The following is a 26,576-nucleotide window of genomic DNA, read 5'->3' on the forward strand; positions in this document are numbered from 1 at the left end:
AGTTCTTAATTTAAAGCACTTTACAATTTTATGTGATGAGATGATTGGTTTTATATATTGCTTAACTAGTGTTTTTTTTGTTGTGGTTTTGTGTATGTGTGTGATTTTTTTTTTTTTCTTTTTGTCGCCATAGAAAATGATGAAAGATAATAACTTGGTAAGGCATCTGGACGCTTGTGAAACCATGGGAAATGCTACAGCTATTTGTTCAGATAAAACAGGGACATTGACAATGAACAGAATGACTGTTGTTCAAGCTTACATAAATGAAAAACACTATAAAAAGATTCCTGAACCAGAAGCTATTCCACCAAATATTTTGTCCTATCTTGTAACAGGAATTTCTGTGAATTGTGCTTATACATCAAAAATATTGGTAAGGTTTCTTTAATAATTTACATATGAAAATTAGTTTTAAAATGTGTAATAATAGATTATATATAGCTCTTCAGACCTACCCTTATTATATATAAATTGGAGAGCTGAATGTGTTAAGGTTTTAAAAGTCATATAGTTATACCATTTATGTTACGAGTAAAACCTGTTGATCAGCTTAAACTTGGTTTACTTGTGTTTTCCTCCTTCTTTATTGTGAATTTCCCCTGTTCAGAAACTCTCAAGCCTTATAACTAGAACAAGTTCTCAATTTTAAATTCTTAGCTTATTTTGTGAAAGACCAGACTATCTTACTATATAGAAAGTAAACTCAATTTTCTCAAGAAAATTTTGAAGCCAGACTTTAACTTAAATGAATATGTTTTTATATATGCTTACTATATTCTCTGTTTGGTTTCTTAGTAGATCTTACCAATGGGCTCATCTTTAGACCTTTTGAAACTAACTCAGTAAAGTAATTTTAGACTTTGTGCTGCCTTAGAATAAAATATTTTTAACTTTGCAAGTTAAAAGTCTTATTTGCAACATAAAGTATGGAATTGCTGGAGTTTGGTATGTGTTCTAATGATTTATGGATGAAGACCATGAACAGAATTAATACAAGGTGTCTAGCAAAAATATGCATGAATTGGATTATTAGATTGAAAAGTTACCAGATCCTGGTTCTAGATCTAGCTTTGCCTTTTACTAGCTGAAAGCCTGAGCTTTACTGTCTTCAGTTGTTAAGTAAAGATGATCGCATCTGGCCTTATAACTGTAGTGATAATTCAATTACTTGTGAAGATTCTTTGAAGGAAATAAAGCTTTTATATATATTTAAGGCAACAGTGCTTTATTTTAATGCATATTCTTTTAAGTTTAAAAACTTGTATAGTAGACTTAATTTTGAATTACTCAACATAAATGTTCAATGAAAACAGGAAGAGAAAAAGGAAAAGAATTAAAATTTATTAAATCTCTCTGTGTTAGGAGCCAGCTTTAAACTTTACATACCTTTATCTCACATAATTCTTGGGTCATAAGTGCACCTGTTTTCCAGATGCTTAAGCCAAGGACCACAGCAGTGGGGTTAAATTCACGTAGCTAGTAACTGGCATGGCTGAGATTGGAATCCATGTCATTCTCGTCCCAGAGATCCTTCCTACTGTACCTTTTTGTGTCCCTCTTTGAAATGCTGATATTACTAGAAATTTCCTATATAGTTTTGTTTTAGAATGTCGCATTCTATTTTACATTATAAATTAAACTGTCATAGAGAAACAAGATGATACTAGCTTCTAAACCTTTTTCTCTTATAGCCACCAGAGAAAGAGGGTGGATTACCTCGTCATGTTGGTAATAAAACTGAATGTGCCTTGTTGGGACTTCTTTTGGATTTAAAACGAGATTATCAGGATGTTAGAAATGAAATACCAGAAGAAGCACTGTACAAAGTCTACACCTTCAATTCTGTTAGGAAGTCCATGAGTACTGTCCTGAAAAATTCAGATGGAAGTTATCGAATATTCAGCAAGGGTGCATCTGAGATAATTCTGAAAAAGTAAGAGTAAAATGCTTAGATGAATAAATTGCTCATAGTTGCTTTATGGAATACCTACTATGTTATTACTGTTGCTATTTCCTTTTTTGTGCACATCAGGCATTTGATAGGACTTCAGAGCTTTTCAGTATTTTTTAATGCTATCTAGATACTTGCCCATGCTACTCTGCCATTTTGGTACTTAGGTTCCTTTTATCTCATAGTATTTTGCTGTAGGGAAAATATGCCCATTACATTCAATTGGGTAGACTTATTGAAGTAAACCTTGATCTTTGTTTTGAGACATGTGGATTCCGTTGTTATAGAGGATCATGAAAAATAAAGGCTGCCTGTGAAGAAAAACTCAAGTCTAGATCTTCAACACCACATTGTAGATAGTGAGCTCGAAATATGTGATGAATGAATTATAGATAAGTGTTTAGAATAGCAAAGCGTGAACACTAGATCTTAAGAATTCTTTTGTATCAGAGTGAGGTTTTATGTTTATGCTGCTGCATTGTCATATTTAAATATCTTCTGTCATATTTAAATATCTTCTGTCATTTTGAATGGTCATCTTTCTCTTTTACTGTCCTTTTATAGACGAGTAGTTTCAATTTTGACATTACATATTGATGTGTAATTTCCCTAATGTTTGCATGTTATTATAGGTGTTAAAATTATTTTGGTTTCTTTAAATCCACTGGAGAAGTAGAGAATTTAAAAACACAGTTTGAGAGCAGCCTTGGAGAATTAGAGCTCATTTGGAATTATAACATTTAAAATATCTTTATTTTTAATTTGCTTCTGTGGAGATTATAATCCAGTGTTATCTTGATGAACACTTGTCAGATTATATTCTAACAGGTTTACGAAACAGGTCTATAAATAAATTACTGAAAAGGCAGCATATGACAGATGGTTGCAGAGTTTTAAGATGAGATCATTGTCATATGAAAGCTGTGGCACTTTAGATAGGTTTTGGTATGAAGTAGGAACATCAGGGTAAAGGAAGCCACATAAGGGAAAGGAGGTGAGAGTACACAGGCCATGTTGGGGAGGTGGCTAGTCACACAGTTCGGCTGGGTAGTAATGGGCTTTTGTGACACACAGGCCACAGAGAGCCTTCTTCCCTTTACTGTACACTTGGTTATCTGGTGTCAGTGTGAAAGGTTCGAAATCTGTCTCATCCGTGTCTTGCTGAACAGCAGATAGGTAGTACAGAGATTCTGAATCAAAACCAATCAAACTTTTTGGCCACCAACACTGCAACAGTGAAATAAAATAATGCATATGAAACATCTAGCTTGGAGTCTGATAGAAAATAGTCCCACAGTAATACTTATATTTTGTCGTAGGGGCTCTTACACGTTAGGCTAATAAGCAGGAAAAATTAAGTGGGCCAGAGGATGTAACTGGAGTATTTTTTATCAGGTAGTAGAAGGATCAAATCTCTGATTGAAGACAATTCTTATATCAGGAAGTAAGGTGGGTTGGGGTGAAAGAAAGGATGGACAGGAGACAGATATTAATTAAGAAGCTATTACAGTGGCTCTAGCTTGAAGTAAGAGCCAGAAGGATGCAGTAGCAGTGGAAACAGAAAGGAGAGGCAACGTTTAGGAGACCATTAAGAAAACAAATACTATGGGACTTAGGAGCTGATGCTATATAGTGGATGCGGCAAAAGGAAGTGTTCAGGTAAACACTTTAGATTTAGATTTACATTGAAATTATTGGGGCTAATGTGAATGTTAATGTTGAGGCAGTGTTTAGTCTTGCATGCAGTAGGTTTAAGGTGTTGATACAGCATCCAAATGGAGGTCCTCAAAGTGATGGAGAGCTTTGGAAAATAAAACAGAAGATATGGATTTGGGAGTCCCCCACCTAGAAGCAGGAGGAGGTGGCATCACCAAGGGAGAGCAGCAGAGAAAGGAGTCATGAAAAATAAACTTTAAATAGGGAAGTGTACATAGTGTGACTTCAATTTACTACATAATTAAAAGTTTGTAGTTAGTGTCACTGAAAATAAAACTTTTGTCATTATCTCATTCCAGTAGAATGCTTATTTTAACAATAAGTTATTTTTTTCTTTCATGGTTATATAAAACAATATAGGTGATGAAACAACTTCTCAGGTAAGGGGTTGATTGAACTTGACTTTTTACTTTAAAAGAAAAATACTTGCGTATTTTATGTTAAAGTTAATGCCTAATTCTGTACCAAGGTGGGCAGGTGTGTAGTTTATTCTCCTCTGCCACTAGAGGAAACCAGATTATTTGTGAAAATTTAAAAGCATTGCATTTCCAAAAGAAAAGGTTTAGAGAATATCTAGAGTAACTGATAAAGTGGAGAACTGTCAAATGAGAACCATAAAGATTAGAACTGTTGTGTAAAGGGGAGGGTAAAAAGCAAATGTGATTTAAGTCTGTAGAAATGCAACATACACAATTCTCTAAATTCCAGATGTCACATCCCATGATTTCTAGCCCTTCCAATTCACTTAAATGGCATTAACCATTAATTTTATTAATTATTGATGTTTGGATTCAACATTTCCTTTTAGGTGTTTCAAAATCTTGAGTGCTAATGGTGAGGCAAAAGTATTCAGACCAAGGGACCGTGATGATATTGTAAAAACAGTGATTGAACCGATGGCATCAGAAGGCTTGAGAACCATATGTCTTGCATTCAGAGATTTCCCAGCAGGAGAACCTGAACCAGAGTGGGATAATGAAAATGATATTGTCACCGGCCTTACGTGCATTGCTGTTGTGGGGATTGAAGACCCTGTGAGACCTGAGGTGGTGAAACGTTCTGTGCTCTGCATGTGCAGAATCTCTTAACCCTAGGGGATCCAGGCACTGACTGGAACCAGCTTTCTAGTACATTCTTGGTGTTTGTGTTTTTATTCTTTTCCTGGGTGAATCCAAAACAGGTGAAAAAATAGTGCTAGTGATGTATATGCTACTTATTGACAGTTTTTAATTAGACCACTTCTCTTTGGGATCTTATGTGCTGATAGTACCATAACCTAGCACAATGCCTTGAACTGGGTGGGTTTTTCAGTTGATATTTATTCACGTATTTTTTTATTTTTAAGTCCTTTACATCTTTATTTTGTTTTTAAAGATTTTATTTATTTATTCATGAGAGACACACAGAGGCAGGAACATAGGCAGAGGGAGAAGCAGGCTCCCTATGGGGAGCCCGATGTGGGACTCGATCCCAGGACCCCAGGATCATGCCCTGAGCCAAAGGCAGATACCCAACCACTGAGCCACCCAGGCGACCCTTTCAATTGATATTTATATTAAATAATAGATGCAATAAGTTACTTGTTTTCAGTCTCTAACCAGCCCTGTTCAGTAGAATTTTCTCACGGTGATAGAAGTTTTCTATATGTTGTTTACTATGGTAGCTCCTCACCACATGTAAATACTGAGTTTTTGTGGCTAGTACAACTGAAAAATGGAATTTTTGAATTTTATTATTTTAAATATAAACATCCTGTTGTCGTATTTGACAGTATGCATCTCTGGACTTTTCTTTGTTAAATCATTTATTTTAAAATGTATTGAGCAACTATGCCTGTTATGTGCCAAGCATTATACTAGGGTACCATAGACATAAAGATTTTTGAAATCTATTCCCTGGCCTCAAAGAAGTCACACTTGGGTGAGAATGAACAAACATGTAAATATAACCCATGATGTTAGTACATCGTTAGATTTATTTAGAGCGTGTCATATAGGCACAGAACATGAGTTCCCAACTTTGTTTAAAGCAATAGCATCTTTTTATTGAATTCTTACTTTGTGCTAGATACTATGCCACCTGCTTATGTGTGTTATTTCATTTAATGTTCACCTCTGTGACTTACTCAATTAACAAGATGAAAAAAAAATTGAGGTATGTAGACGTTAGCTCTGGACCACAGAACTAAACTAGTATGTTCAAATCCTGTCTTTGTCTAAAACATGTGTATTGAAAAGACCGCTAGGCTCTGTTACCCACTCAAGGGGTCATGTAAGACTTCTGAGAGGTTAATTACCTGATCTGAGTCTTAATGGATGCAGTGTTAACTGGACCACAAGGGACAGTTGTAAGTTCATTCTGAGCAAAGAAGTAACATGAGTAAAAGCACAAAGGCAATAACAGCTTTTTTGTTCAGTGACTCTCAGCTAGTTGATTCAACATCCAATGTGTAGTACCAGGTATATTTTTAGGAACTGGAAATAGTGCAGTGAACAAAATACTCACGAAGTTTGTCTTCTGGAGAAGTAAGACAACCAAACAGACAAAATGATAAGTACTTGGATAATATGCCAAGTGAAAATATATTCTGTAAGGAATAAGACTTGGTCCCTGCCCTCAGGGGCTTTATATTGTGGCTGGCCTATGAAGGGATTGGGAGGGTAATATCAGATGACAGTTCCAAGTGTGAAAAGGCTATAAAGGATGTGCTCAAAGAGGGTGAAATTAGTTAACTTGAGAGAGACCACATCAGGAAATCTGAGGATTTGAACTGAGATCTGATGGCTAAAAGGGAGCCCGCCATATTAGCAGTTGCAAGAAGAATATTCCTGGCAAATGGAACAGAAAATGCAGAGAAAGGGCCAAGGATGAGGAAATACTAGCTATTTCAAAGATAGAACGGAAGCCAGTATGGCCATAAGCCTAGACAAGAAGGGGCAGATAAGATTACCTTTGGTCTTAAAAGACAAGGAGAGTTCTGAATTTTATTCTAAAACTCACTGGGAAGTAATTTTAAAAATTCAGACTGGGAAGTGACATAATTTGTGTTAAAATACTGTTTTGGATACTGTGTAAGAAATAGAGGAAATAAAGCAGGGAAGCCAGGAGATTATTGCAGTGATTCCAAGCAAGAGATGATCATGACATATCACTACACTTAGTGTGGCAGGGAAGATGAAAAGAAAGGGATGAATTCAAAGTAAATGGAGGTAGAACCAATAGGAATGAATCTGTTGGGTTGGGATTTACTATTTTGACATTGTTGAGGTGTCTGAAACATCCAAATATATGTCAGGTAGGCATTTGGACCTAGTAGCCTGAAAGTGGCCTAGGCTGGAATAGTCACATGAGGGTTTCTGGGAGATTTCCTGAGGAAAGTATAGCTCCACAATTAGATGTCTTCTAGAGGAGGCACAGTCAGTCTCCTTGCATCACTGGGTGAGTGGTAGATGGCATTACCAATGGAATAAGAGAATCAGAAGCCTATTTAGAAATGATGAAATATCCAGGTGGGTAATGTTTACCAACTTTTGGTCAAAGGGAAACCAACGTTTTATACATTGATTTATGGCTTAACTCCTACCTAAATGTGCTATTAAATCAGGGTGTCTACAACTTTGTCCTTTGGAAAATAGATTGCTGTTATCATTGAGGTTGATGGAGAGTTTCATCTTTTTTTAAACCTGAAAGTGGCACTTAATTTTTTTTTAGTATCACAAAATGAGGTGGGTATTTTGAAACTAAAGTGAGACAGTGTAATATAAAGCAGCTTTCTCTGAGTGGGTATTCTGGACTATGCATTTCTGATATAGAGGATTTTGATTAATTAGATATCTAGAATAAATCCAGCTTTATTGCATATGCATAGGTACTTGAACAAGATAATTGACTTCTCTTCAATTTCTTATCTGTAAAAATGGAAGTGGTTTGTGAGCTTTGTGCAGTGGTATTTGGTATGGTTAGTGAGCCATTAATAAATGTTAATTTGCCCTTCTTAAATATTACTTGTCACATGGTTTTAACCTGAGACCAGTTTCTCCCAATTATTCTTTGTCCCCCTTTTCCCATATGATCTCAGGATACCACCCAATCATGAGTGCTTGGGTGAACAATTTTGGGTTACTTTTTATCTCATGAGGTAACAGAGCATATATTCCATTTATACAGCAAACTGATGTTTTCAAAATTGAATACTGATTTTTCTTTTTAAGTAATAGAAGTGTGTGCTATGTGAAGACACAGTTTTGTCTAGATAGGCCATGAAAGCTGCTTGCAGAGACATTACAGTTAAACAGTATTTACAGTAGAAGTCATAAACCATCCACCTGCAAGGCCAAATTTAGCCTTCAGTCAGATTTTCCTTGGACCATGTGGGGGGGTGTGTGGTATGTGTGTTTAAAGCATTATATATTGAGAGAGTGTACACAAATGTAGGTTTCTGCTTTCTCTTCAAGTGGTAGGTTCTGTCAACATTGGATGTCTGTTCTACCATAAAATAAAGGCTAAAGCCAAATAGCTCTCATTAGGCATTAGTCTTGGGTTTGTAACTGTCAGTGTTTCTCTCGTTTATGTTATAGGAATTTGCATTTGCATCTTTTGCTCAAAAGGAATCAGTATGGAGTTCCTGGTTAGGGAAGAATCGGAAGTATTTTCTAGGCAAAGGGAATCATGAGAAGCGGAGACACAAACAGTATACAGATGATTCATCCATCAAGTTGTGTAGTAGAGAAAATTTTTAGATAAATCTAGAAAACTATTCTGAGGTTCAAGTGTGATACTGTATTATACTAAGAACTTTGCAGTTTATAGTGTAACAGAAGAGGAATCATGTATTTTTAAGAAGACCTATTAGAAAAATAATTCTGTCATTAAGTACATCAGATGTTTTACAGGAGGAACATAAGGGCAGGGATACCACTTACAAAGCCATTTCTGTACAACCAGCAGGGGAGACAAGGCACAGGGTAGGTTTGAGGTAGAATCCACGGGACTCCTTGTCCTTTAAAGATGAATAGGGTAAGAGAGATGAATGAGGTCAGGTGGCCCTTAGGTTTCTGTTAGGTTTTCAAAAACATCGTCCTTTTTGGACACCCAGATTCCACTATCCACTTCTCTGATGGAATTAGGAATGCAGCACTCGCAGTGAGGTGGGACAAAATGTAGTTTTGAAAATTATTAGCACATACATGACATTTAAAGGTACAAGAATAAGAAAAGACATCCTTAGAAGATAAGACGTCAGTGGAAGAGAGGAGAGGAGGGTTAAGTGAGCCACTCACAACCCTAAAGAACACACCAACATTTTACTGTGGTGTGTTCTGGGCAGTAAAACCAGAAAGGTAGAAAGCCAGTCAGGAAAGAATTGCATAATGTTTGGAGAGGGGGGCACTTTAAGAAGCCCTCTACAAATAAATAATGCAAACAAATTAAATGGGATCACAACTGAAAATGAAGCCTGGACTAGGACTGTGACAGTAAAAGAGAAAAGAAGAGATTATTGGGAGTAATTCAAGAAATACTGAGTATCTTGAGATGAAATTAAAATAGTCATTATGTGTGGGACTATGCAAGTCACGCATTACTTGTTCAATGGGATTTTTTTTTCCTTTGGAAGTACTAATTTTCTTTATAATATGAATTTTTTTATATATATATGTATAAACCAGGTACCAGATGCAATAAAGAAATGTCAGAGGGCTGGAATTACTGTGCGGATGGTCACCGGTGATAATATTAATACTGCACGGGCGATTGCTACCAAATGTGGTATTTTACATCCCGGGGAAGATTTTCTATGCCTAGAAGGTAAAGATTTCAACCGAAGAATACGAAATGAAAAAGGAGAGGTAAGGGTTTCTTTAGGTTTTATGTTGCTATATGTTTCATGTATTAGGAATTTCACTCAACAAATAGCAGTAAATATGCACTATGTTAGGCATCACACGTGAAGAAATGTGGCCTGCATCTAAGAAGCAAAAACACTAACGTTTTAGGAAGTGAAAGAGACTAGTGATAAATTTATCCTAAAGGGAGTGAGCACTCCCCTCCCTCCCCCCAGTCTAGGTCAATTTCAGAAGTATAATACAAATAAGTATGAGAGGAAGAGTTTGAAAAGGCTGTTAGATAGAACATATTTTAGGGCACTCAAATGCTGCACTTTTTATACTATGTTAAGGAGTTTTTATTTTCATAGGCAGTGTGGTAAGATTTTTAAAATTTGATCTTATAATGATACGTATATACAGTAGTGGTATTCAACCTTGAGTATGCATTAAAGTAACCTAGAGAGCCTTTTAGAAACATTGATTGCTAGGTCCCCAACCCAAAGGATTTGAGAAGATGATAGGCTTGGGCCCTTGCTATAAAAAATTTGCATTTCTGACAAGTTCCCTCAAGTTGCTGATGGTGCTGGTCTGTTAACCACGCTGTTGAGAACTGCTGATACATATGCCAGATAGCTAATTTGGGAATTATAAAACTAGGTTTGGGTACATTATAACTTTCACAAACTTTTATAGATTGAGCAAGAGCGGATAGACAAGATTTGGCCAAAGCTTCGAGTACTTGCAAGATCATCTCCTACTGACAAACATACACTGGTTAAAGGTGAGTAGATTTTCCAGTTACCTCACAATCTGTTGATACAGAAATGTGTTGTTTCCTAAAGGGGTAATAGATTGAGAATAATAGATTGAATCTTGGATATTATCTTTTCCAATAAAACCGAAGTACATTTCCTTTTGATACCTTCAGTGAACTGTGATTATCTTCATTAAAACAGGATATGGCTCCTAATGTAACCTTAGTTTCTGGACTGGGTCCTTGTCCAACATCTCAGCAGTTTTCATTTCTCTATATTTGTTTGTTTGTTTTTAACCTCAAGTCTGTAAAACTGGCTGGTCAAGGTACTCTGCAGAATCACCTTATTAATTACAGGTGATATTTTTACAGCACAAATATTTACTTTTGTTTCAGGTATAATTGACAGCACTGTGTCAGAACAACGCCAGGTTGTAGCTGTAACTGGTGATGGTACAAATGATGGCCCAGCCCTAAAGAAAGCTGATGTTGGATTTGCAATGGTAGGAACCTAACTAACATTTTTAAGTATTCAGCTGTAATTTTCTGGCTGAGTTGTTTGTTGCTAGATTGCTATTGATTTTTTTTTTAATTTTTATTTATTTATTTATTTTTGAGTTTGATGGAGAGAGCATGAGTGTGGACAGGAGCAAAGGGAGAGAGAGAGGGAAAAGCAGACTCCCACTGAGGGTGGAGCCTGACACAGAGACTTGATTCAAGGACCCTGAGATCATGACCAGGGCCAAAGTGAGGCACTTTAACTGACTGAGGCACCCAGGCGCCTTGTATACACTGTCCCTCAAGATTTGAGTGAAAATGTCTGCGCCTAAACTGGAGTATAAGTCTGAGTAGCTTGTAACCACGTTCATTTTGTGCAGTGAAATCTGTCTAGAAGATGACTCTGAAAGAACTATAGCATCATCATTTGCCTTGTACTCTGCAAAATATTTAAGTATCTGTCATCTGATCTGAACCTTACACAGTGGTCTTCTTAAGCAGGAGACAGGCTTTGAACAATTAGAAAGTATTTGTCTTTGTGTGTGTGTAAGTTAAAAATATAATTGAGAATCTTCCCTTCAACTGCAAACATCTGTTAAGAGTAACTGGATGTCATTATTTCATATATAATAGCTCTAATCCTATTTGGATTAGAAAAAATCTGCTTCCCACCCCCCAGATTCTTCAATTTATATTTGATTATTTAAAGTGCTAGAAAATTTCAGCATTTCATTATTATATTTTTATACTCTAGCCATAGTATGGGTGAAGTATTTAAAATTTATAACATGAAATACATATGCTACATAAATATTTAATGATTGAAATTAGGTTGTTTTATATCTCTGAATCGATTTCCTGAAGCTTTTCAGTGTTGGAATGAATCTTTGTACTTTCGGTGCCATAGAAAATTTAAGTATTCTATTTAAGTTTTTGAAACTACAAGTCCGTAATCACAATTCTCAAATCTAAAAATCTGAAAACTGAAATTTCTTTCTAAATTTGCAATAGACTCATTTGACTCCAAAACTTATTCTGAACAGATATGAGGAAGTTATTTGTCCCACTTAAATATTCATAGCCATTATATAGATAATATGTTTTTATGGGATACTAACCCCCTCTGGGAAAACTTGTGATGGAAGATAAGTGCCTCATTATCTTTGTAAAATATAGGCAACTTGAATTCTGAAACGTAGTCCTGCCCCACAGATTTCAGAGACTAGAATATTTATGTGTACCAGTGTTTATCTGTATGATTTGTCCCCCTGATACTGTGACTGCTAAAATAGGAGTTTAGGAGAACCATCACCATGGTGGCAGCTTTCAACAGGCATGAGAGGGAAAGAGGAAATTATGTGGGTGAACTGCCCTAAGCCAATAGCTGTGAACCCAGAGATCCCCACCCTACCCTATTCCAGGCTCATTATGGTTGGCAGCACATTTGAACTTCTGAAGACTTGTGAAAAGTAGCTGAAGGGAGAAAGGAATATTTAAGTACTGTTCCTTTGGCTGTGGGCAAATTGGATCATTGTTCACTTTAGGAACACAAAATCACTCTCTGCTGCTCTTGAGCATTTAGCAGGACTCTCCCTTTCATCAGGACAGCTGACCAGGAAGGCATTTTACATACAGTGCATTTTTAAAAATAAAAAGCTTTCTTACCAAAATTTCAGTGTTGAAGGCAGATGCTAAGGGCTTTCAGTACATACAGGTTAATACAGTATTACAAATAGAAACACAATACAGTGGCTGCTTTGTTGTTGTTTTTTTTTAAGATTTTATTTATTCATGAGAGAGAGAGAGAGAGAGGCAGAGACACAGGCAGAGGGAGAAGCAGACTCCATGCAGGGAGCCTGACGTGGGACTCAATCCCGGGTCTCCAGGATCACACCCTGGGCCAAAGGCAGCGCTAAACTGCTGGGCCACTGGGGCTGCCCTGCTTTGTTTCATTTTTAAGTCCTAAGGTTTTAGGTCCATTTTACCACCTTTTTTTTTTTTTTTTTAAGCACATCAAAAATCTCAATCTGTTTTAAAAGACAGAGAAAGAATAATTGAACTTCAAAGTACTTTTGTTCAGTCAAGCTTGAGTTTACTCTGTGTATTTATTCAGTTTTTCAATTTCATATTCTAAAACTGAATGACAAAATTAAGATTTACAAAAAGACTCTAATATTAAGTACATTACTAGCTTGCAGAGAGCTCTGGCTTTATCTCTATATAGCCACTCTCCATAAATTCCTTTCAATTGCAAGCCTCTATGGTACATTTAAAATATGATTATATTATTGTATTACATTATTCTTATCAAAATTCAGTAAACCATAACATGCAGATATTTCTGTCTTCAAAGCCTAAATGCTGTGATGGATTTCTATAACCAAATACATCTTTGGTAGTAAACTCTTCCCTGAGGTAATTAAAATACTATCTTTTTAAATTTTGGATCAATAAAGGGTTTGTTTGTTTATTCTCCAGACACTAAGAAGCTGTTTTCAGTATTCCGATCCAGAGACATAGAAGTGAGTAGTTGTCTTCTGAAGGCTCAGCATGCAGAGAAATAAATAATCAGAGTGTAGTGGCAGGCCAGTGCTGCCAAACAAGACAGTGCAGCAAGGAGGAAGACTGCCTGGAGGGACTGGGAAAGGTTTTCTGAGAAAAGTGCCATTTGGGTTGAGGGATGGGGAAGAGGAGATGCAGAAGTACAGCCCGGAGACCCTTGGGACCTATAAGAAGTTGAACTTGTCCTCTTGGAGGGGAATGGACTACGAAGCAGGGAGGATTGACAAGTGGCACCTGCAAAGGGCCTTGAATACTGAGATAAGGACTTTGTTTTTTCATCCATAGAGCAGCCCTTCCCAAGCAGGCTTCCGGTGGAATAAAAGAAGTTTAGAGACTCACATGGCAGCACATAGCTCAGGGAAGCTCATAAAAAAAGCTGTTTAACTTTTTCTGATGGAAGTTCCCCAAACTTACTTGACAATGGAACTCATTTTTATTTGGACACCAATTAACATCTCAAAATTACTTTTTAAATTTTGAAGGATTTTGAACAAGGAAGTGATGAGATTTGCATTTGAAAAAGACGGAATGATTAGAGACAGGAAAACCTGTGAGGCTTAGATGTGTCAAGGATGTTGCACATTGAAAGTAAAATATTCCGATTAGAAGCTAGAGGCTACAATTATAAATTAAGATTGTTCCCTCGTTGAATATTTTTGAAAAAAGCTTGATTTGAACTCTGTTTTGGTGTTTATCAAAAACAGTAAATGCATTTAAAGAGTCAAATCATTTTTATAAGATTTACTGCTTAAGTCCCCTACCACATATTATTTCTCTCGGTTCATTTTTTTGACAAAAGGAAACCAACTGTTTTAGCTGTTTGTTTCCCTTAATTATTTGCCCCTATATATCGACATGACATGATGGTGCTTTTTTTTTTTATTTGTTTAATACAAAGCACTTGCTATTGACTTCTCACTAAAGAAGATAAGGATTTAGCATACCGGGCACACACCACTGTCACCTCCCTAATGTGCACTTGCACACCACCTATCCTGTCCTCCTCCACCCGAATTCGATCATGATTTCGGATAGACCAGTGTACAGTCCTTATTGTGACTGTAGATGCTGTTCTCAGCTGAACCGTGTAGTCTGCCATAATGACTCTTACTTCCTTGAAGTAGTCTCTATAAATTCTTTTTCATTCATGTTTTAAATCTGTTTTGTTTTAGTTTTAAATCCGTTGTGCTTTTTTAAATTTGTTCACTTTTGTACTTAGTTCTCCTGTGTACTTAACGCTGACTTCATTACCAAATCCTCCATTCTTTATGTTAGAATCACCTGGCACTTTTTAAATTTTTACCTTCTTAGATATACCTCTCCCAGATCTTCCAACATGTTTGTGGATTCTTTGCTAGGCCTGCTACCAGCTGTCTTGTTTTTTTCCTCCGTACCTGAGGATTTCCTTTTTCTCTCTCATGTCGGACCTGGTATTTCCTGGACTCGATGTCATCGTCTGTTTTGATTTACTCCCTCATGGAGTAACACTATCTTCTCCAGTAGCTTCCTGAGAAAAAAAAGTCATGAGAGTCAAACTTTTTCATAACTTTTATGACTGAACTCTCTCCCCTTTTCTCACTCTTGATTCTTAATTTGACTTGATATAAAAGTCTAGTTTGAAAATCATTTTTTCGCTCAGAATTTTGAATTCATTCCTCCCTTATTGTCACATACCATTCTGAATTTTGAACCTCTCTGTTTTTGGAGATATACACGTCTCTCCTTAGTCCCCAGTCTTCTGAAATGTAATGATGGTTTCTTGCAGAACAACTTTCTACTGTGAAATAAACTCACATTCAACTTTGTGAAATTGTTTTTAATTTCCAAGAGTTATTTTTGGATCTGTTTTTTGTTCTTGTTTTAGCATCCTATTCATGTTTCATTGATGTATCTTTTACCTTTTTAAGGTTTTGACTTTTTTAAATAAGCTTTTGTCTCTGCAGAGTCTATGTTTCTATTTGCCTTTTGGTTTAGTCTGTCTTTAAGGTTAGCATTTCCTCAGATGGCAGGTGATTGATTCTTGGTTTTCTGTGCTTATTTAGCGGCAGGAAGCTGGAAAGCCTTGGGCCTGTGGGTAGGATTTGTTAACCAGAAGCTTCTCAGTAAAGTGATCTGGCTTGGCTGTTTTAGTTCCTTTAGTGTACCTTGAGTAGCAGTATTTTTAGGTTGTTTCTCTTCAGATGATCAGATTTCCCAGAAAAGAATCTTCAAATCTGCTACGTGGAGGACACTCCTGAATACCAATGTTCTGAGGAACAAGTAGAGAAAAGAGGGTGGTGGTCTCAACACTCAATTAAACAGTTGCTCTCAACCCCCTATACTCAGCGGGGCTGGGTACCTCCCGCCTGGACCTTCTTTGTCATACCCTCTCAGAGTTTAGCAGGCAGTCTTCTGACAGGCCAGAGGGCATGGCAAATTGCCACTTGGTTGCATGGACTTGGGAAGAGGCCTTGATCTACTTGCCGTTTCTTTTCATTTTGTTATTAACATATCACACATGTGCAGAAAAGTGACTAAGTCATAAATGCACAACTAAATGGATTATCACAAGTGAGCAGACCTGTTCAGTGCAAGGCAAGAAATAGAGTATTACCTGTACCCGTAGATGCTTTGATCACACTGTCTTCTAATCATTGCCCTGTCTGTCTGCACACATAACTAGGGTTCTGAAGATAACTTTTGTCTCAAACTGTGAACATAAAAGTCTTGTATTATGTGTTTTGAGTTCAGCATCCTTTATTCATCATTATGCATATGAGGTTCATCTGTGTTGTCTGTCGCCATAGTTCACTTGTTTTTTTATCAATCCACAACTTATTAATGCATCCCATTCTACTCTTGGTGGACATAGTTCTTAGTTTGAACCTCCGGGGTTCTTTTTCTTTGGTAGACTTTAAAGAAATGCTTCTATTTTTATTCACACCTTCAATCCTCTTTCCAATGCTGCTGCCAAGTACTGAGCCTTATACAGGAGAGTTCTGTTGTACAAAAAAAAAAGTTAATTCTCTGCTTTCCCCACTGTTGGCTTAGGATTCAGCTCTCTGGGGTCTGCCAACCTGCTTACTATTTGGTTATCTCCTTTCCAGCCTCTTAAGATTTCCCATAGGGGTGCGCCTGGGTGGCTCAGCGGTTGAGTGTCTGCCTTTCGCTCAGGGCGTGATCCCGGGGTCCTGGGATTCAGTCCCCACATCGGGCTCCTCATGGGGAGCCTGCTTCTCCCTCCGCCTATGTCTCTGCCTCTCTCTGTGTGTCTCTCATGAATGAATGAATGAATGAATGAATGAATAAATAAATAAATAAATAAATAATCTTTAAAAAAAAACTAAAAAAATATTTCCTTACAATATCTCCTTTCCCACTAAGTCTGATTTTGAGTTTTTACTTCTTGTGTGACATTTCGGAGGAACTTTTGATGATGCTTGTGTTCATTCCTTCTTTTTTAAACCCAGTTTGAATTTTATTTTCAGTACCTTATTCTTTGATTTTTGCTTAGATGAAATATCTTTCTGAGAGATCTCTTGGAATAACTATTATTTTCTTTTACAGTAAATTTTAAGTCATTGGTTATTAAGTATAAGGGTAAATTTTGGTTTATTGTACACCACCCTTTCAGATGTTTAAAAGTTATGTTTTAAATATTTACTCTAATCCACAGAATTTTTTTTAATAGGGTATCGCTGGAACTGATGTAGCTAAAGAAGCATCTGATATTATTCTCACAGACGACAACTTTACAAGCATTGTTAAGGCAGTTATGTGGGGGCGAAATGTGTATGACAGCATCTCAAAATTTCTTCAGTTCCAGCTCACTGTTAACGTGGTAGCCGTGATAGTTGCTTTCACGGGAGCCTGTATTACTCAAGTAGGTTCACAGTTTTTCTATTAAAACATACCTGTTTTTAAAGCAAAAGTGTGTATAATCTTCTGTTTTAAAGTACTTAAATATTTGAATAACCTGAAGCTTATTAATATTGTAGGTTAATTAATATGAAAATGTAATCCTGTTCTGTTCTTTAAGTTTTTAAATACAAAAGGCTTCCTGAGAATTGCTGAGTCCCTGAATAGTTGTGAATGTCTATTAGGAAACCTATCTTTTCTAGGATTCACCGCTTAAGGCTGTGCAGATGCTGTGGGTAAACCTCATAATGGATACGCTCGCTTCCCTGGCTCTGGCAACTGAACCCCCCACTGAATCTCTCTTGCTTCGGAAGCCTTATGGTAGAAATAAGCCTCTCATCTCACGCACGATGATGAAGAATATTTTGGGTCATGCATTCTATCAACTTGTAGTAGTCTTTACACTCTTATTTGCTGGTAAGAATTCAATGCCTGATAAAGCTTCGTTGGTTTTTGTTCCAAGCTAATATAATCCCAGATGTTTTAATGTTACAAATTCTTCAGGAACATAAGTTGTTCTGTTTGCCTGTTTATCTTTACTTTATACTTTTTGTCAGTGGATGATGCTTAGGGAAGAACTATGATAAATAGTGGGAGGAAATAAAGAGAGCCTGATTTTATTTTATTTTTTTTTGTTCTGGCTCCACAATAACTTAGATATCATAATTTTGGGATTCGGTGTCCACATCTATAAAATAAGAGAGTTGTACAAGATAACCCCAGGTTTCTTCCAACTTTCCCTATGCTGTCATTTGAGATCAAATAAAGGTTTGGCTAGGTTGTATTATTGCATACTTTTCTTAAAATGTTAAGTTATTTTGTATGATAACTACAGAATAGTAATTTTTCATTCTTTCAGGAGAAAAGTTTTTCGATATTGATAGTGGAAGAAATGCTCCTTTGCATGCTCCTCCTTCAGAACATTATACCATTGTTTTTAATACCTTTGTGCTGATGCAACTTTTCAACGAAATAAATGCCCGGAAAATTCACGGTGAAAGAAATGTGTTCGAAGGAATCTTTAATAATGCCATCTTCTGCACAATTGTTTTAGGCACTTTTGTGGTACAGGTGGGTAATTGGAAAAGATAGTTTCAAATTTGATTATTATGTAGGAAATATTAGATAAACAGGTAGCTTATTCCAGAAATTGCTTGACTGCTGTATGTGTGGGGCTTCTTTGTATGGTCTTAATGACGCCTAAATAGTTTTAAATATCCTATCTCAAGTGGAAATATGCTCTATCCTGAAATTCCACATATGAGCAGAGCATATTAGCTAATACTATGTTAATTGCACTACTGATTCTGTGGTTGTGGTACTTTACACATAATCTATTACTGATCATTCTATGTCATTATCAAAACTATTATAATTTTAATGTTATTTAAGGTAAATCTTACTGTTTCCTGGTTTCTGGTCTAGCTAGAGTGATGACTTAATTGCTTCTAGCAATTGATAGTAATTGTATGTCTGTGGTTGAGTTTATTAAATAATAGTACTTGAAATGAATATTCTAAATTTCACATGATTCTGAATGCTGCTTCCTAATTTGGTATGTGCCAGTTTTTTATTTTATTATACAGTTGACCCTTGAACAACATGGGATAGGGGCACCAAACACACCCTCTCCCTATCCAGCCCACCCACATAATTGAAAATCTGAATATAACTTTTGAACTCCCCCAAAACTCTAATAGCCTACTCTTGACCAGAAGCCTTACCAATAACATAGTCAGTGAACACATATTTTGCATGTTTTATGTGTTATATACATTGTATTCTTAGAATAATGTAAGCTAGAGAAAAAAATGTTACTGAGAAATCATAAGAAAATACATTTACAGTACTGTACTGTGTTTACTGAAAAAAAAATTGTATAAGTGGACCTGTGGGATTAAAACCCTATTGTTCATGGGTCACCTATACCGGCAAAACAAAAAGATTTAAAATTAAACAGTGAGCTTTTTCAAAGAAGGAATCAGACAGTGATGGAGCTTGTTTCAAAATGAAGATTGAAGAATTTTAAACAGTTTATTCAGCCACAGCTTGTGTACTCTAGGTGCCAAAACCCTAGACTTAATTTTTCTGTAATAATTGTTCCTGTTTTAGCTTTCAATTTCCATAAACTTTAGGAGAAATGTTGCTTACTTGTAACAAGAATTTTCTGGAAGCATTTTATTCAGGTTTATAAAAAATCATTGTTCATGACAAGCTAAAATTTTAGCTTTTACTTGCTATAAAATTGGATTTATCTTATCTTTTTAATATATGAGGATTGCAGAAAATTTAACTGATCAAATTTAAATTTGATCTCTATCAAGCAAATCTGGTAACTTGATTCCCAACAAAGATTGATGTACCCCAAACAGTTTAATGTGAAGTATCATCCTTCAATGCCTTATAAATAAGCCAGTACTACTCAAAGTGTGGTCTGTGGACCAGCAACTGGTCCATTTATTACCAGTTCACAGTGAGATAAGGAGCATGTGTCAGAATGTAAATCAGCTGTTTCATTAATCACACAGTATTTCAGCAGAGGGTTTTTCTGTATTGTTGCCGGGGGTTTTTGTCTGTGGTAGTAGCAGTGGAACTGCTGTGCAAATGGTGCATCGATTTGTACTCTAGTGCCTGTTCCTTATCTTTTTATCATGGATCAACACTCTGAATAGCACTTTTGTAGACAGTTTCAGCTGGGTAGTAAAACATGGCTCTTGATTTACACATATCTCATTTTGTTTGTTTCTAGAGCTGTCTAGCCAAAATCTTGATTGTAGAACAAAGGTACCTGAAGGGCTTTGCCTTATAAATTGTGTTAAATTTAGCTTCTTTTTATTTACTGGTTGATTTTTGTTCTTAGCTTTTTTTTTTTTTTTTGACAGATCACGAAGTACATAATAATCCTTAATTCTTTGTAAATATTTTATCTCTCTTCTACTTTGTAGCAGTTAACACAGAATAAGTTTTTTCAAAATAGTGTTTCATGAAACATTGATTCCTTCAGTTGCTCTTACATCCTCAGATAAGTATAGGAAATATTGCCTATTTCACTACTTGGGGTTTCTTAAAGCAATATAACACAATAGAACTTTAAACTCAGGAGTCAGTCAGCTTGGGGTTAGATCATTGTCTTTTATTAATTGTGTGACCTTGACAGGGTGCAGTTTCTTCATCTGTGAAATGGGGATACTAATATGAGGTCACATTGCAGAATTACTGAAGCGTTAAAAGAGACCATACCATGCACATGAAGCTCTGAGCTTACTCCGTGGAAATGCCAGCTGCTTTTTTTTCTCCCCTTTCTCTGTTTCTTCTTCTTCTTCTTTTTTCTTTCTTTCTTTCTTTCTTTCTTTCTTTCTTTCTTTCTTTCTTCTTCTTCTTCTTTTTCTTTCTTTCTTTCTTTCTTTCTTTCTTTCTTTCTTTCTTTCTTTCTTTCTTCTTCTTCTTCTTTTTTTTTTTTTTTGAATTAACAACTCAAAGGCTTTGGGCAATCCTGCAATTAGAAAACTTGTTGAACTCTGTTTAATGCAGCTACTTCTAAAGTTTAGAAGATAGCACCTAATTCAAGGCTCCCTCAGCACACATTTAAGAACTGCATCTGTGCAGTTACCCAATTCTGTAGTATCTTGTTGATCTAAGGTGTATATTTAAGAGTAAGGTATATATTAACAACTAAGTGGAAACTTAGTCTCTTGTTCTCAGAAGTAAATGCCACAAGTAATTAGACAGTTTTATTCCTTACAACTGTAAAATGAAAAGATTATTATTTCTTACAAAACTGAAACAGTCCAGTCATATTAATCGTTGTTTATTTGCCCAGCATCTTGATAGGCTTTTCACATCCTTATTTCTACCAAAAGATAAAATTTAAATTAAATTAAAAGAAGAAAAGGAAAACGTTTACACAAATAAATGTTGTGAGAGATTTCAGGCTTATATTCTTGGTTTACCAAAGAAAATTATTTTAGTTTAATATCTTAAAATCTGGGCAAGACTGCCAAATTAGTTATAATTGACCAGTTGGGCTACTGAAAAAACAGTTGGGAATCTACCTAAACAAGTATACAATCTTGACTTTGAAGAACAGTGGAATTGACAAATACATACACTTGAATTTGAAATCTAGTACAGCTACACAGAATGGAGTTCATAACTTAAAAAATTTTTAGATGTCAATACCGAATTGATTGTCTTTAACTTCAATATTAGGCAGCTACTGCCTGCCATATCAAAGAGAAGCTTGTCAAACTCACAAGAAGATGAATATTGATATTTAGTTCTTAATATTCCTATATATGGTTTTAGGTCCTTGAAGATAAGAGAATTGTAATCACTATATTTAATGATTTTATTTATGCAGATCATTGGACTTCTATTTATAAGAGAGAGCAAATTTCTGAGGGTGTGTACCACCTTAGTAAGCACCATATTTCATAGAACTTTGCAAATTGCTTGTCCTCTGTAATGATTCCTATTTGTCCTAACATCTAAGTGTGAACTAAGAATGAACAGCTGTGTAGGAGGAAACCAAGGAAGATGGAATATTATGTTCACTTTTCATAATATATGGTCTTTTCCACAAAAGTATACTATCTCTTGTGGGAAAGGCATAAATTATTCAAAGAATTCTACTAAATACAAGGGAATGTAGTTACTTGGATCATATCGGAAACAGTATAAAATTAACTTCCTGATCAGGAGATTTTTTTAAAGTTTTTATAAACCTAATTTAAACATTAAATGTACATTTAAAATTTTGAGCAGAGATTTCAATTTCTTTTCATTTGTCTTATTTTCAGCTGTGAATATGTTAATACACGTCACCATCAGGATAATCGTTATTCAGCTTGAGTTTTAAAGGATACAAATTTGGGTAATTTTTGAAGTGTATGAGTGTATGAGTTGTAAAGTTTAAAAGATTTAAATAAATTTACTCTTGATTATTCCTCCAGATAATAATTGTGCAGTTTGGTGGAAAACCTTTCAGTTGTTCAGAACTTTCAATAGAACAGTGGCTATGGTCAATATTCCTAGGAATGGGGACGTTACTCTGGGGCCAGGTAAAAAGTTCATCATTTTTTGTTCAAACCTAAAGTGATTTTTTAAAATTATTTTTAAGTTTCCGGTGTGTGTTTTCCTTAATTCTGTTACTTAATTTAAGTGGTTGCCATTCTGGGTCAAGAAAAGGCATTCACGGATATAGGTTTTTTTTAATGTAGTATTTGTTTTCATATGTTGTTCGTTATGGTTATGCCTATGTAATAAAACACTTTAAATTTCTTACATGGTTTTTAAATTTGATTTTTTGAACGAGTTTTATAGCAGTTATTAAGAGGATGCATTTATAACTGGTTAAGATGCTGGTATCTGTATTTTTTGCTCTATGACCTATTTTTGTGCTTTCAAAGTAAATAATTTTACAAAAATATTACAATATTATATACTTAAGACTGCATCATTTTGTTATGTAATTTAATCCAAAATATAATTAGGAGAAAAAGCTTGAGTTTCAGTTCACTTAGAGGAGTGTTTCCATAAAAATTGTGGTATCTGGATAAATGAGCCACAAAGTGACATTTTCAATTCTTTGGATTGATTGGCTTTGACAATAGATGTATAAAATACAATGCCTGAAAAATGAGATGTATTTCATGTTTGGTAAAGGCCAATGACTTACAAAGGCATGTCATTAGTTTAAAAAGATAAGTGGTGATGGTATGTGCACTGTTCAAGTCTGTTACCATTAGTGTAAAAGTAACTGATAGTCTGTACTAATATTTTCATAAATGAAAATTAACATGTTATAGTGTGTAACTCGTGTGAGCTAATGTATTGTCATTTGCAAGTCATTCTAAGCAAACATCCAGGTTTTACTGAAACTTCATCTTTACGTGCCTTTCTCTTTTTCTTAATTGTGTTTCTAAGTTCTGAGGTTTCTCTTACTTCTGTTGCATTACTCATTAGTAGAGATCTTCTCTTAAGAATTAGGATCCATCCTTGGGCCACCTTTCTTTATTGATGACCATTCTGTTTATTTCATAATATTCCCTCATGGGCAAAACAGAACCCCACAACCTCCAAAAACCTCTGGCTAATTTCAGGGAGAAGAAATTGAGTACAGCCAGCACACCCAATGGGGATCAGTTCCTGGCTTTGGTTGACATTGTCTATTGATTTTATGTGTGCCACAGTAGAAGGAGCACTGGTTTTCATTGTCAGGCAACCTTAGGTTTTGTGTGTCTGAATCTGTACCCCCTCTGAAATGAGGTGGTTGGTCAAGAAGGTCTTGAAGCAAAAAAAAAAAAAAAAAAAAGAAGAAGAAGGTCTTGAAGCAGATCTGATTCTGACTGTGCCCGTTTCCTCCCAAGAAGCCTGACTTCCTGAAGGAGTGGCTGTTAACACTTACAAGTTAATACATACTTATTACTACTTTATTATTACTACTTTTTGTGCTCTTCTGTGTTTCCTGGGGCACCTGTTCCTGTTTGGTGTCATTATGAGTCACTTTTAATCCATTTTTAAAGAGTTTCATAAAAATAAATACATTTATTAAGCAAAAACTATTTTCATTTTAACCTTGAAGATGTTCTGGATTTTGGCATGTTTTTTTCTCATTGAACTCTTTCAGCAGTAATGAAAAATGAACTTGTTTTGCATCCAGTAAGACCACCTGCTATTTTTGTTTTATTTGAAATCAGTATAATTAATGTGAGTAAGTTCATATATATCTCAGAGCATGTTTGTATATTTTACTGTCTTAAATTTTTACTTAAAATATGAAAGCTGTAATCAGGTTATTTCCACTCAGGAAAACTTCTTACCATTCCAGCTTAGATCTTTTCTGTAGCTAAGAAAAGAACATACTATTTTTTGTTCTAAGAAGGAAAGCCTGACGGACAGGATCTCATTGCTTTGTCGGTGACTATAGTTGGCCTCACATGCAACTTCTTATGCCTTTTGTATTACGGTTGATTGGTTTAATTTTGCTCGGTTTTGATTTATTTCTAAGTTCTTTCCCCTGTGTTGTAGCTTATTTCAACAATTCCAACTAGCCGTTTAAAATTCCTAAAAGAAGCTGGCCATGGAACACAAAAGGAAGAAATCCCAGAGGAGGAGCTCGCAGAGGATGTGGAAGAGATTGACCATGCTGAAAGGGAACTGCGGCGCGGCCAGATCTTATGGTTTAGAGGTCTGAACAGAATCCAAACTCAGGTATGGGCCTGGTAGAGAGGTAGGCACGGTGATGGGAGTCGGGGGGGGGGGGGGGGGCAAAGGATCTGGGACCTGGGGAGGAGGTTTGAATGCGCTCCTTAACTTCCTTTCTAGCCTTCCCAACCCACAAAACTTATTCTTTTGAGAAATAATACTGGTGCCTGGAATGAGTGAAAGTTTTAACTGATGGTGAAGGAATGTGTCTATATGCCCCTCAGCTCCTTTTTTCCTAGCTTTTTCCCCCCTCCTTCATCTCAAAATGCTCCTCTTGCCTATTTATCTGCTCTGTAAAAAGTGCCTTTTTCTTTACTTTTATATGTTGATAGATGGAATGGTCCTTTCTCTTGTTCTCTCTCTCTCTTGCTGAGCAAGCTGTCACAATCTCTGATTCCTTGCAGATGGATGTAGTGAATGCTTTCCAGAGTGGAAGTTCCATTCAGGGGGCTCTAAGGCGGCAACCCTCCATCGCCAGCCAGCATCATGATGTAACAAATATTTCTACCCCTACACATGTAGTGTTTTCCTCTTCTACTGCTTCTACTACTGTGGGGTGTGAGTGTGTGTTCCTAAGTGCATGAAATTAACATTTCCTACTTCACACACCTAACGTTTCTCATTTTCTCCTTAATGTTTAAATTCATTGTTCAGGCTTTTCATAAAGCTTTCTTTTCGTAAAGTGGATTGAGACTTCAAAGTGTTGTCGTTGTTGTTGTTTTATTTCTTAGAGGGCTAGATAACAGGTGGAACAATTGCAACCAAAGATTAGATATGAAATCTGTGAGCTTGTCTCTATGCTAACTCTGACAGTTAATATGGGGAATAGAATCGTAGCTTAGAATTTGTGAAACTACTATAAATTTTTGAGTATATGCCTTTAAACATGTTCATACTGCATGATTTCCAAAAGCATGTGATTTAAAAACTTAACAGAACCAAGAAATTACATTTTTAAAGCTAAAAATGAATCTAACATTTTGACTTGTTCAGTTTGCAAAAGTTAAGTTAGTACTGTGAAGAAAAGATCTCAGTATATAGCCAGTTGTTTGCCTTTTTAGCCTAGACTTCGTGGCCTTGCTTTGAATTTATAGATTTTATTTACTTATTTATTTTTGAGAATGGGTCCCTGTGTAAGCTTCAGAGTTCTGTGGTGTTTATAGGTTTTTTTTCATTTATATAATCAATTTAATTTAAATTGCAGCCTACATAAGAAATGTTCTATTAAGTTTTCCAAGAAGTAGGGAAAGTGTACCATTGATTAATTCTTAAACCATTACATGTCATCATTTCTGTTAATTGAATAGAATAATAACATTTTCTTTCAGGTTCTTGGTAAATGGCCATTCCCCAAAAGCCTTTTAACAATTCTGTCATCCTTACTATGCAGTATAGTCTTTATTTCAACTGGGTTCTCAGAATGTTGGAGGCACTAAAGATCTAAACCCACCCAATCCTTGAGCCCATCCCTCAAATCAGCTGAAATAGCTATGCTTAATCTTGTATTTAGGCAGAGACCTGTATTTGCCATTTGGTCCCCTGCCCATTTAAGGATAAGGAAACATGAGAAAATTGGGGAGAGAATGGACTGAAGAAGAAAATAATCCTATGTTAAGGAGGACAGCTCACTCGGTGCCTGTTTGTTCACCGTTTGCTTAAGTAATTTCCATTTGTCATTTTTGACAGTGTTGTAAAACAGGCAGAACAGGAATGATCCCATTTTGCAGGTGCGAAAACTGGCTTGAAGTTGAAATGACTTGCCCATGGCTAATAAGCAGAAGCAGCATGATGTAGAGCAAAAGAGTGGACAAGTCCTCTAAGGACAAAAACGACTCTGTTAAGTTAGACAGGATGTTAAATTTACATACATGAACAGATAGGAATCTTTCTCTTAAAAATCACCCTGGTTCTGCACCTGCCTAAATGAAATGGTGTATGTAAATTGCCTGGCATTCTGCCTAGGACGGCTAATGTCAGTTCCCTCCGTCCGTCCCTCCCTGTATCTATGGATTTCACGTCATTCCTAGCTCTTGAGGCTTATTACCACTCATCCTTTCATCCCCTGCTATTAATTAATGTTTCTTTAGTTGTGATCTGTAAACACTGGTAGAAGGCCTGCCAGATGCCAAAGCTGTGCTAGAAGCTCCAAACTTTGGGGTCTAGT

At 35.9% G+C, this 26,576-nt stretch overlaps 1 protein-coding gene across 7 annotated transcripts in view; it reads left to right on the forward strand.

Annotated features, from left to right (window-relative positions):
* Nucleotides 1-26,576, forward strand: part of ATP2B1 (ATPase plasma membrane Ca2+ transporting 1) — a 128,361-nt gene that overhangs the window by 95,394 nt on the left and 6,391 nt on the right. For 4 of the 7 annotated variants that reach the window (XM_055336322.1, XM_055336323.1, XM_055336324.1 and 1 more), the window contains exons 10-20: nt 134-376; nt 1,695-1,936; nt 4,479-4,716; nt 9,337-9,516; nt 10,189-10,276; nt 10,646-10,752; nt 16,980-17,171; nt 17,410-17,623; nt 18,066-18,277; nt 22,159-22,266; nt 24,236-24,418. In XM_055336322.1, the coding sequence (XP_055192297.1) occupies nt 134-376; nt 1,695-1,936; nt 4,479-4,716; nt 9,337-9,516; nt 10,189-10,276; nt 10,646-10,752; nt 16,980-17,171; nt 17,410-17,623; nt 18,066-18,277; nt 22,159-22,266; nt 24,236-24,418 (2,007 nt within the window). Of the gene's footprint in view, nt 1-133; nt 377-1,694; nt 1,937-4,478; nt 4,717-9,336; nt 9,517-10,188; nt 10,277-10,645; nt 10,753-16,979; nt 17,172-17,409; nt 17,624-18,065; nt 18,278-22,158; nt 22,267-24,235; nt 24,419-24,816; nt 24,971-26,576 lie in introns of all 7 variants that reach the window. The other 3 variants (XR_008665881.1, XM_055336327.1, XM_055336326.1) reach the window with 3 other exon arrangements.

The sequence above is a fragment of the Nyctereutes procyonoides genome, unplaced genomic scaffold (assembly GCF_905146905.1).
Source record: "Nyctereutes procyonoides isolate TBG_1078 unplaced genomic scaffold, NYPRO_anot_genome, whole genome shotgun sequence".
Lineage (NCBI taxonomy): Eukaryota > Metazoa > Chordata > Mammalia > Carnivora > Canidae > Nyctereutes > Nyctereutes procyonoides.